Raw genomic sequence first — 12,355 nt, 5'->3', positions numbered from 1 at the left:
TGCTTAGTAGCAGAGCTATGATTAGACCTCAGATTTCCTAATATCCCAATCAAGTATAGTGAAAAAGTGAAAGAATTAGTTGCTCAGTTGTGTCTGACTCTTTGTGACCCCATGGACTGTAGCCCACCAGGCTCCTCTGTCCATGGAATTCTCCAGGCAAGAATAGCTGTTCCCTTCTCCAGGAGATCTTCCCAACGCAGGGATCAAACCTGGGTCTCCTACATTGCAGGCAGATTCTTTACCATCTGAGCCACCAGGGAAGCAATCAAGTATATTTATTTTCTAAATTGAACTTCCAGTGAGCAGTTTGACTCATACATCAGTGAATAATTAGAAATGGGAGATGGGAACTTGTTTCTGATTTGACTTTGGAAATTTAAGATACATAAATTTTTTTAATATTGACAATGAAGTAAAATTTTTTAATTGAAAATTTTACTTTTGGTAATATAAAAAGTATATACAATAATACAGATTCTGCAGAATTTTTTTTATATATTTTCTTCTTCATTCTAAAGAATTTTTAACTTAGCCCTATTATAAGATGTTAAAAGGCAGCATATTTTATTAGATATGCATAGCCATTTGATTACGCCTAAGGAATAATTACTAGATTACCAAGGTTCACTAAGTAAGGTAAACTGTTTTTTGGTCTATAGATCATGAACTGGTAGCAACTTAATGTACTTATCACTTAAATGAGGAATAAGTCAACTTTACCCATTTGATTTTTTTGCTTTTTGCTTATAGAATTAATTAAAACCTTTCCTATGAAAATGTCTTAGTTACTGTTGTATGTATTAATACTTTTTCTCTACTGATTTTTTCAAACTGATTTGCTATCTGCTTGCATAAATCAGGGTGGTGTGTTGGAGATAAAATTATTTTCTCAGACTTCCTTGGCAGTCCAGTGGTTAAGAATCTACCTGCTAATGCAGGGGACATGGGTTCAATCCCTAGTCTAGGAAGATTCCACGTGCCGAGGGGCAGCTAAGTCTGTGTCGCACAACTGCTGAGCCTGGGCAACAGGAGAATCCAACCACAATGAGAGAGTGGCCCCCAGTCGCCACAACTAGAGAAAGCCCACATACGACAATAAAGACCCAGTGCAGCCATAAATAAATAAATAAATATTTTAAAAAATCATTTGCTCTGTGTTGCTAAAGAAACCTCTTCCTACCCTCCAACACATCCTATTTTCCACCTTCTAAATTTTGTTACTATGTTAATATGTCTTATATTTGTAATATCTTTAACTCTTTAGATTCTTGAAAAAGAAAGAACTTGACAGCAATTCTGTTACCTCCATTAATAAAGGGATTTGTGGCATATGACTTCTAATATATTACATATGAGTTATGTAATACTTTAAATCTTAACATAGGTATTGTTTCCACTTGAATTGAAATATAATTATCTAGTGTGGAAATCCATTTTGTTGCCCACAAAATAATCACAGTGTGAAAGTGTGAGCTCTTCAGCTTTAAGTACCATTCTTTGTGAAATTCATCTTCTGCTAGCCATTGCAGCCTCTGTTATCTCAAAATGAAGACATAGTATAGCCATAGTTATTTGGTTTCACTTTAGAGTAAGTGTAACACTTCACAGCCTGCTTGGAGCAGGAGCAAAGGCAAATATTTTGTCCTTGATCTTCTGTGCAGACTTTTCCTGCTAGACTCCAGTAGGCAAATAATCATATTTTGTATATTTAGTATTTAATAGTTTCACCAAAAATTTGAAAAAAAGGACTTTCTGTCAGGCAAATAATCTTTTTTTGATTAATTTATTTTTTATTGAAGAATAATTGTTTTACAGAATTTTGCTGTTTTCTGTCAAAGATTTTATTTCTTCTCGGGCCTAACTAACTGAATCGTAAGCATTAAACAAAAGACTCAGTTTGAGCATGAGTGAGAACAAGAATAAGAATAGTCAGTCAAATAATCTTAATTGCTAATAAGAATATGACACAAATGTTCTTGACATTGAACTTCTGTTTAACAGCATGAAAGTAAGCAGCTCTGATTCTCTTGGCTCTCCAAAGTGTCTTCTGGGGCAAAGTTCATTCAGTTTTAAAAGAACTGAATTCTCCAGTAGAAATCCCCAATTCCTTTTTATCCACAATTAATTGATTTACTTCTTAAAAGGCATCAAACTAATTTTAATTCCTTTAAGTTAGTTCCTCTAATGCTTTGATTGAGAAAGAAATTTCAGTTCCAGTCCTCCTACTTTTGTTTTTGTTGGAAAAGCATTTCCTGTGTCTTCTTTTTCCTCTGTCAAACCTACCTACAAAATAAAAAAGACCTGATTTCTTAGCCAAAAAGCATTCGTTGCAACCATATATATATATTTAAGTTTCTTTTAGTGATTAAACTTAAAGTGGTTCATCAACCTTTTTTACTTGGTGATGGAGACAACAATGCCAACCTATATTTTAGTATCTCTTTTTAGCCTCATTTGGATTGTCCCCTGGTGATACGTATTACTTGTGGCAACTCCATTTCACAGCAGCACATGGTATCATTATTTGTCCTGTGATGTTTAGTCTGACCTAAAAATTATTATATTTTTATCTAATCTAGAAGTCAAAGTTTTATTTTCAAAGGCTTCTCATACCCCTGTTTTAAATAGTCCCATCTCTCCTATTGCTCATTTATGCTTTAGTTAAGACAAAGAAGATTTTATTTTCTACTTCCAATGAAACCTAAAACTATTACTTCCATTTGGAAAGAATTTAAGTAAAAATAAAAGGGAATCTAGAATTAAAAACTAAGATTTAAAAAAAGTATGGAAAGCATTCATCTTACAAAAGTCTTTATCCTGTTTAGTGGTAAATTTCAAAAATTATTTTCATGTTGTCTGTAGACATAAGAAGCAAATAATTCTCCACAGTAATATTTAAAAAAATCTTTCTGCTTACTTTTATTTATTTATTTTAAACTATAATTCTTGGCAAAGAATTTTAGAACTGTGGACTATGATTATAACACATTGTTTTAAGGTAAATGTAGAAGTTTTATTCTCTTGTAGTTTTAGAGTCTTCCTCTAAGATGCTAATTCTTAATACTTTTGAATCTGGACATTTCAGCATATGGTGTCCTGATTATTTCTTCAATGTGACTCTGCTTTTTAAATGTTTATTTCAACTGTGATAGTTATGACTTCAGAATTAGGAGTGCAGGGGATTGAAATGGTCTTTCCCAATGTTCAACCAAGAAAATAGCTATATTAAGCTGTTTTCATTTTATACATTATAAGGGAACATAATTCTGATATTTTGTAGCCTTACAAATATCTAGCTTAATTTGGGTAGTAGTATTTGCAGAGACAGTCCAATATAACTGAATGATGAGTTTTGGGGGTTATTTTTTTTGTTTGCACAAGAAAGATTTGCCCATTCTGCTCACATCCTAGTGTAGACTATATGTCACAGAGCCAAAATTTGCTTAATTTCTTAGTTGTTTAGTTGGAATTCACAGCATAGTGGAAAATGTTTGCAGATAATTCTTGCAATAGTAGAAACTTCAGTTGATTCCTCGTATTTCTTCAGGGCAGTGATCACAACCAGATTCAACGTATGCACAAAGCAGCGGATACCATGGTAGCGGCCGTCGCTGATTGCTTTTACCATGTTGGATCCATTGTCAGTCTCAGAGATCTACTTCCAGCTAGGTGCCTTGAACTCAAATAGCTTTTCACACAGACTTCAGGATGTGAGCTAAGGTATGGCCTTTTTTCATGAGCTGGGCCTACATATGGGTTGACAGTAACCTGCAACTTTTATAGAAAGAAACTACTGTCTGTAGTTTAATGTCAGACAATGACTAGTTGTAGTTATCGTTAGGCAGGTAGTTTGTGTTCTTCATGTATTCACCTTTTGAAATTTATTCTTTTTCTCCTGTATGTTTTTGTCAAAAAGACTATCCATATAAAAAAAATTTCATTAGGACCTACAGTAAAGGTCTAATTATGTCTGCTTTATGATTCAACCTTTATCTTCATGATGTATATGATTATTTCTCTCATGCATTTTGTGTAAAAAATATTATCTTTAAGACTTCTGTGGTCTTTTGCACTATTTTTAAAATATTGTTGCCCAAATTTTCATCCTATTTGTACTGTTTTAAAAATAGAGATTTTTCCTACTAGTCATCTTTTAAAAACTAGAGTTAGGTAATTGGTATTCATGAATTGGTATTCATGAAATTTAAAATCAGTTTCCCAAGGGTAAACTTGCTCTAAATTGCATTGATGAAGTTTACTCTCCATGCCAGAGGTTCTTGTTTCTTCACGGAGAAAGTACCTTAATTCAGGAAAAATAAGCTTCGCTCCTGTAATCTTCCTTCTCTGCTTGTCAAGATACATTTCTTTAAGTGAAATCTTTATTGAGAGTCTAATGGATAGACTGACTGATGATAGATTTAGTAAACCATCTTTATTTTATTATAGCCATAACCACAACTCTTATGTTTTCTCAAACTACTTACTATTGTTATCATATCTACTTAAGAATTTTTTAGGCCCCAGGAAGAGAATCATTTACAGTTGAAGAGAAAGAAAGTCTGTATAAATTCAGCGGGGGTCCTGTCAATCAGCTTATGTGCTTTTTCTTGACTCTCAGTGTTTCACACAGATTGTGAACAGCTATTGATAAATGCAGACTTTGAGAAACTGTTTGAGCTTGTCTACCAGAATCATTTCATTTAAAAAATTATTGGACTCATTATTAATCTGTAATTCCAGCTTTACTTCATAGCTGTAAGATGCAGTATCTTATTTAACTCTAGCAGTAAAATGTCTGTTTCACTCTTAAAACATTCATTCACTGTATTCTCCTTATATATATATATGCTAACATATATGATCATATACACATTTACACACAGAAGTTAATGACGAAAATAATATATACAACTCTACCAAGCGGTTTCTGAGTAGCAAAGGAGAGTTAGTTGACCATGTGTTCTCTGTGACTGCTATATACATCAGGGAAGATAGGAAGAGAACACAGGAGAAAAGGCAATAAAACAGTGACACATTATGGTTCTTAAGCCAAATCATCTTGCCAGGTGAGATAGTATATACCTTGTGGTTAAAAGTAGCTGTGGATACTAGTTTTTTCACATAGTGTAGAGATCAGTTCAGAACTCAGACATAACACTAAACCCATTTATTTACCTTTGTTATCCACCTGAGTGGCTTCTCTTAATTTACATCTTATTATCTACCTAAAGTTAAGCACAGAATTGCTTCTGAACAGATTTTTGTCTTTGTGATAAAGAACAGTTCATTTGGACATAGATTGCTTAATATTATTTTGTTAAGGACTCTTCTACCTTCTATTAATCTTTTTTGAAGTTCTTTAAGGCTCCATGCCCATCTTTGTTAAATGTTATTTTAATATGATAGCCACATCCTTTTGTTAGTAGGTGTACAACCTATAAAAATAAGTGATACATAGTCTAGATCATACCTTAGCATAAATATTTTAAATACATTTATTTATATGTGATTTTAGTTCATTTTAAGTAATTAACAAAGATGTAGATTTTTAGTATCTAAGTAGTGGTGTAATGATGATTTGAATAAAATGTTCTGAGAGTTGAAAGAAAAATGAAATTGATTTAGTTGCTGTTTTTAGTGAAGCTTGTTAATAAAATACTACAGCATTCTTCTAGAAAATTTGAGTTGAGTATATACTAGACCCTGAATAGGGAGCAACAGAAGGATATCTTTTAAATGATTATGCTCTAAGACTTAAGTGTTTAAAGAAAGAGTGTATAGGAGCACATATGAATTGAGTTACCTAGTAGTGAACTTAAACTTTATTCTGGAATATTTCTCCCCCCATCTTGGAAATTTAATATACTCTTAAGTGAAATACAAATAGTATTAAAATGAAAAACTACCTATGGATCTTTGGTTCCCAGGTCATAGAAAGCAGGGGATCTGTTACTTTTAGATACAGAAGTGATGTCTCTACTTCAAGGTATATAGTGTCAGTAAATGTGTTTGTGAGGATATTAATTAAAGGACATAACTGGTGTCGGAGTCTTTTATAGTATATTTCTACAGTGTTTAACTTGTGTCTGTGTTTAACTTTTGTCTGTTTTTGCATATGAAGAGACAACCCACCTGAAACTTCAGTTATTGTGCTAGGCATCATCCTATGACTTAAAAATGAATCTAATTTGAACCACTCCTGGTATATACCATGTGTATATCAAATGAAATGCACAATATCTTGTTGATTTTTAACCACTGTTACTTATGGAAGTATTTATTTTTCAAGACTAAAATCTTAATTTTCCTTGCATTTCTTTCCATATTAAAAACACTTTTTCAGATCTAAAAGGGAAAATGTTAAAACAGGAGTAAAACCAGATGCATCTGATCAAGAGCCGGAAGGCCTTACTCTTTTGGTGCCAGACATTCAGAAGACTGCTGAGATCGTTTATGCAGCCACTACCAGTTTGCGGCAAGCAAATCAAGGTACAGCACTTGTCCCTTTCTGCTACATTTCATTTGATACAAAGATGTTTTATTTACTTACTGAAAACTGCATTCTCGTCCCTCTGTTAATGGTTTTCCAGCAAGTTATTTACCTAAAGATTCTGCTGTGTCATGTTTTCAAGTTAATTATGAATAGTCTCTAATTTTAAAATATTAATCTCTATTGCATATGGTGTCTAAGACTGTTAGTAGGCTGACAGCATGCAATATAAATTTCTCTTTTCTTCCCATTGAAAGTTATGAAATTGAAAAATGCAATTGTATTAGATACCAAATAGTACATTAAATTAAAATTGGCATTTTCACATATTAACAATGGAAGATATAAGTGATTCTGCATCATCTATTGCTTCATTTCTGTGACTTTTGCCTGAATGGATAAAATCTTTATAGCATTTTAAGAATTTAAGCTTTAAAGTTGATAAGATTTTTAGCCTTATTAGTTATTCTTATGAAATAGAAAGAAATCTTTTAATTTTAAAATGGAATAATAGGAAGATAATTATGAAGAGTTTGGTAATTTTTTTGGCATTCAAAATTTGATCTCTAGAAGTATACGGTGTTTTTTTGTTCTACTCTTCAAAATGTGTACTTATTTAATTTATCTTGAAATATTAAATAACAGAAAAAAAACTAGGTGAATATTCAAAGAAGGTGGCTATGAAACCCAAACCTTTATCAGTATTGAAATCACTTGAAGAAAAATATGTGGCTGTCATGAAGAAATTGCAGTTTGGTAAGTTGAAATCATAATCTTCATTTTCTGATCTCAATTCATAGTTTGTAATGGTGCTGTCGAAATATGTTCTAGTAAAATTAGAATTTCAAACTTGCTTTTACCATGAATTATTCATATACTCTATGTATGTATGTATGCATGTATAGTCACTAAGTCATGTCCAACTCTCTCGTGACCCCATGGACTATAGCCTGCCAGGTTCCTCTGTCCATGGGATTTTCCAGGCAAGAACACATGCAAAAATTTTTATCATCTTTCTGTCTCTGAATTTATAGCTGTATTTACAGTTATGTTTGGGAATCATGATTCAGTAGAAACCTAGGGGGAAAAAAAAGCCATATGTCTAACAAACAGGCAGAAAGTGGTTTTCTTTCTTTACCTCTCTGTGTCTCTATATCCTTGCCTGAAGGAAGCCAAAACTTGGGACTTGGAACTAAGTCTGTGACTCTTAAACCTTTTTAGAATTCCATGGGATTTACTTTTAGAAAAGGTAGTTACGCATAGTTCTCTTGTAGCCTTTAAGGACTGATGAAAAAATCACTTCATAACATGCTGGTCTATAAACAAACACTAAACTTCCAAGTTTTAATAACCACTTTTAACTGTTATTATATGTCCCTCATTTTGTCCTTCTTGAGAACCAGCCCAAAGGACATTGACTATATTAAAAAGAACAGGAAAGTAGGAGTTCCCCCCAAAAATGTAGATTTATGTCATACTGTCAGAGTCACAGGGCATAAGCTTTGATTAATGTTAGTCAGTAGGAGGCTTCCCTCATATCTCTTAAAATCATAAACTCTACCAGTTGGACATGACTTTAAGTCTAAATGTAAATATATGATGTAAAAATTTCCTCCAGGCATAGCAATAGGCCATATGTGTATCTGGTGAATTGCTATTTATAAAACTCAAAGGAAATTTTTCCCTGTGTTATGTGAAAAGCAGTCGAGTTGGGCAGATGAATAGCTCTGGTTTACACATTTACTAATTGAAACTATTCAGAAGTCTTGCTGAGACATAGTATATTTGTAGTACACAGACAATAATTTATTATTTACCCCAAAGAACTAAGCCTAGGACCTTGCACTTTAAGTTCTTGGTAAAATTTATTGCATTAATTATAATTAAAATGTAGTTTTAATGTTTTTCTAGATATTTAGAATTGTATGTAGACAAGATCAAAAGTTGCCATTGTTTCTTTGTATTTGCCCTAGTATTTGTAGGTAGTTTTAATTTAGTGTTATAAGTTATTTAAGTATCTTTGTTTTAGTCCTTTGGTGAATTAGGGTTAATCTGAATTGGAGATAATTTTTTCTTTCTGTTCTATATGGATTTAGCTTATAAGTAAGAATAACTTTAAGTCCTTCCAAATCTGCCTAAATATATTGTAAAGAATTAGCCCATTATTTATATTCTGTCAGAGTATTTAGGAGATTTTCCTAATAATCCTCTTTTATCCTGTTAATTCCAAAAGTAATACAGAAGTAAACTGCAGCTTGTCACTTCTGTTTTCTGATTCCAAATCAGTGCAAATATATAAAGTTTTATTCTCTTTTAAAAATGAAATATAATGAAATACTTTTCAGTATTTCATATTTTGAATTATTTTGGCAAAAAATATATCTTTCATTTTAAGAATAAATTTATCTACTACATATCATTTAAATAATTAATATATCTATCTACATGTCCAAACTGCAAATTAAAAATCATTTCTGCCTTTGCTTCCATGATATATTCTATCCATCTAGCAGCATTAACACACATATGTAGGTATTACATAAACACTGATAAGTTGGCCCTTCTTCCACATTGCAGTCTCTCCATTTTGGGTGAAGAAGGGTTAGTGATTTATTTATTTGTGATTTTTGTTATTATAACAGCTATCCTCCATTCTGGTTCTCTTTTTTTTTTCAGTGGTTTTTTTTTTTTTTTTCCTTTTTCTTCTTTTAGATACATTTGAGATGGTTTCTGAAGATGAAGATGGGAAATTGGGTTTTAAAGTAAACTACCACTACATGTCTCAGGTGAAGAATGCAAATGATGCCAACAGTGCTGCTCGAGCCCGCCGCCTTGCACAGGAAGCTGTGACGCTGTCCACCTCCCTGCCTCTGTCATCGTCCTCCAGCGTGTTTGTGCGCTGTGATGAGGAGCGACTTGACATCATGAAGGTAGAGAAAACAACTTCTTTCTTATTTCTCTGACTAATCCAGTTATTCAGATAGTCATACAAAATACCACTAGAAATAGCATGAAGTTTTAACGCATTTAATAAAAATTCTGTTGACTGCTTGGGATATCAATGAAGGAAGTCTTTTTCTAATGTTAGTTCAGAGTATGTGAACAGAGTACCAAGTACCATTCAAAAAAAAAGATCTAGAAACACCTGCCCCAAACAAAGACCGTATGTAGCCTGTCATAGTTTTAGAGCGTATTATCAAAGGATTTAATGCTGATCAGTAGGAAAAAAATCACAGGATTTCTCCCTTATAATCCAAAATATTTCTGTCAGGTTTTATACTATTGGTCTTCAGGTTTTTTGTGTTTTTTTCCCTAGGTAATGTAATGTAATGTATTCACAGATTCATGTGATCTATAATGTAAGTAGTGGTAGTATAATAATAAATAAAACCTGCAGCTTTATGTTTTAACACTGTGGTGATCTGGCCTCAAATTTCAAGAGATGCTGCAGCAAGTAACTTTCAAAGCTTTGATCCCTGGGGTGGGAGGAACCTTTCTTTACATCATTTAACTAATGGGTTAAATAATCCGTCTTCCTTAGATACACAGCTGAAACTATTGATCTATTGATTTGAGGAAAGTTTTTTGTTTGTTTGCTTTTTTGTTTTGCTCTTTTGGATAATTTTTCAGTAGAAATCTCACAGACCTTGCTTATTGACCACACTTTCCCTTGTTACAAACAGTGGAGCCAATTATTAGATGATTGTCTAGGGAAGTATTTTACCTCTAAGTGGCCCACGTAAATTCAGACTTGTGCCTTTGTTATTACGCTGCACCTAACAAAGAGTCCCCAGTTGAATCCACAAAACATAAATCAGAGTTGAAACAGATGGAGACTGTAGTACCACTTGCCTCCATGCACAGCTGCTCAGGACCCGAGGCTTTGCTGCTTGTGTCTTGTACACTAAATATCTATTGATTCAAATATAATTCATCAAATAATTCTGATAGTCACTATTGGGTTTTTTGGACTACCAGTAACCCTAAGGGAAGGCTTCCCAGGTGGCACAGTTGTAAAGAATCTGCCTGCCAATGCAGGAGATGTGGATTCAGTCCCTGGATCGGGCAGATCCCCTGGAGAAGGAAATGGCAGCCCACTCCATATTCTTCCCTGGAAAATCCCATGGACAGAGGAACCTGGCAGGCTACAGTCCATGGGGTTGCAAAGAGTCGGAATGACTGAGCGCACACATGTGCATACACACACAGACACACATACACACACACACACACACAGAGATACACACATACACACAGCCCTAAGGGACATCTACTGTTCTCTCAGAACCTTTTGGTCATTAGTTGTTACATGAGAATTTTATTTGTGTTACCTGTTTGTCTCATTATCCCAGAAGATAATATTTAAAAGTAAGTTATTTTTTTTTTTAAGTTATTTCTTAAAACATTAACTTGACGATTTGAAACAGAAAGTTACTCTCATACCTTTGAGATAATAATGATGTATTAGAGTCTCAAATTGTTGACAGTACTGTAGAGATCATTAAGGAAAGCTCTTAGAAAAAAACATAATATTTTAAAAGGTATTTGCTGTTCAGGTAAGCTTTCCTGTTAGTTGGGCATTTCTCTTTTAAAAGCCCGTTTTCACCAAAACAAAATCACTTTAATCATAATTTAAAACCGTTTCCTATTCCTGTGTATGTTTTTAACTTTTACTTTATTTTTAGCACATTTTGATTGAGATGTATATAGGATGTAAGAAGATTATTATTTTGAGTTGTTTCTTAAATAACAGTATTTAAAAATAGTAACATAGGCTCTTGTATTCCTGTGTGCATACTAGGTCCTGATAACTGGTCCTGCGGACACTCCTTATGCAAATGGCTGCTTTGAGTTTGATGTATATTTTCCTCAAGATTATCCCAGTTCACCCCCTCTTGTGAATCTAGAGACAACTGGTGGTCATAGTGTGCGATTCAATCCAAACCTTTATAATGATGGCAAGGTACTGTAATTGAAGTCCTTTGTTTTTAAGGCCAAAGTATTGTAAACGAAAGGTTCTTTGTAATTTGAACTGAAATTTTGTTCTGGTTATCTTCCTTTCAAAATACATGAGTTTCTTCATGTTTCTGTTCCCTGTAATAAAAAATCAGCCTCAGGATTGAGAGCGGAAGAACCTGACAGGGCAGAAACACAACGGTGTTACAAACCACTTACACTTTTAAGGAGTTACTGTGAGGGGCTAACTTATTCAACACATTCCTTGGTCAGTTGAGTGCTATCTCCACTCAGAAAATAGTAGAGCCGAATGCCTGTCTTTGCCACTCACTTTTCTTTACTATCTGTATCTTTAATTCCAGTTACCTTTTCACAAGTGCCTAAAGATACTGTCCATGTTTTCTGATACGTACCGTTAAGTCTGATTTGTGTTAAAATTTTTTATATTTTCTTATAAATAGATTGATTCCTATCCTTGCCCCCCCAAAATGTGTAATAAAAATATAAATGAGGTATAATAAAAATCATTTCATGACAATAAACCTTAAAAATTAGATTTAAAAGAATAATCACTTTTCAAAGTAACTTTGGTTTGATGAAATTCCGGTAGTAAATTCTAGACTGAGTGTATTCAATGTTTCAAAATTACTCAAAGGTCAGAAGAAATTTCTCAGCTTCACAAGTAGACAACTTCTTTGCTGATGTGAGAATAGCAGATGTGTGAAGTTGATCCGGTTTATTAGAGATGGCCCAAATTTTCCCTTGGTTTTGCCTTCCTGTTTTTAAAAGGTGCAGCTTGTCTCAGATCTGTGCTTACAAGTTGCCATTTTGTATTCACAAATGCATGCTCAAATCACAAAGTTGGAATTCATTTTCTGGCTTTATTATAGGATACTTAACCAGAGGTAG

At 33.3% G+C, this 12,355-nt stretch overlaps 1 protein-coding gene across 9 annotated transcripts in view; it reads left to right on the top strand.

Moving 5' to 3' along the window:
• BIRC6 (baculoviral IAP repeat containing 6) overlaps positions 1-12,355 on the top strand; it is a 220,187-nt gene that overhangs the window by 188,639 nt on the left and 19,193 nt on the right. For 8 of the 9 annotated variants that reach the window (XM_088841556.1, XM_055400471.2, XM_055400470.2 and 5 more), the window contains 4 exons: positions 6,344-6,489; positions 7,136-7,246; positions 9,203-9,420; positions 11,292-11,453. In XM_088841556.1, coding sequence (XP_088697682.1) covers positions 6,344-6,489; positions 7,136-7,246; positions 9,203-9,420; positions 11,292-11,453 — 637 coding nt within the window. Of the gene's footprint in view, positions 1-3,547; positions 3,721-6,343; positions 6,490-7,135; positions 7,247-9,202; positions 9,421-11,291; positions 11,454-12,355 lie in introns of those variants that run through there. The other variant, XR_016038617.1, reaches the window with a different exon arrangement.

This window comes from Moschus berezovskii, chromosome 11 (genome assembly GCF_049115385.1).
Source record: "Moschus berezovskii isolate FMDL1 chromosome 11, NW_MosBer_1.0, whole genome shotgun sequence".
Lineage (NCBI taxonomy): Eukaryota > Metazoa > Chordata > Mammalia > Artiodactyla > Moschidae > Moschus > Moschus berezovskii.
The sequence above is the reverse complement of the archived record's forward strand: the minus strand, read 5'-3'. Positions and strand labels throughout refer to the sequence as shown.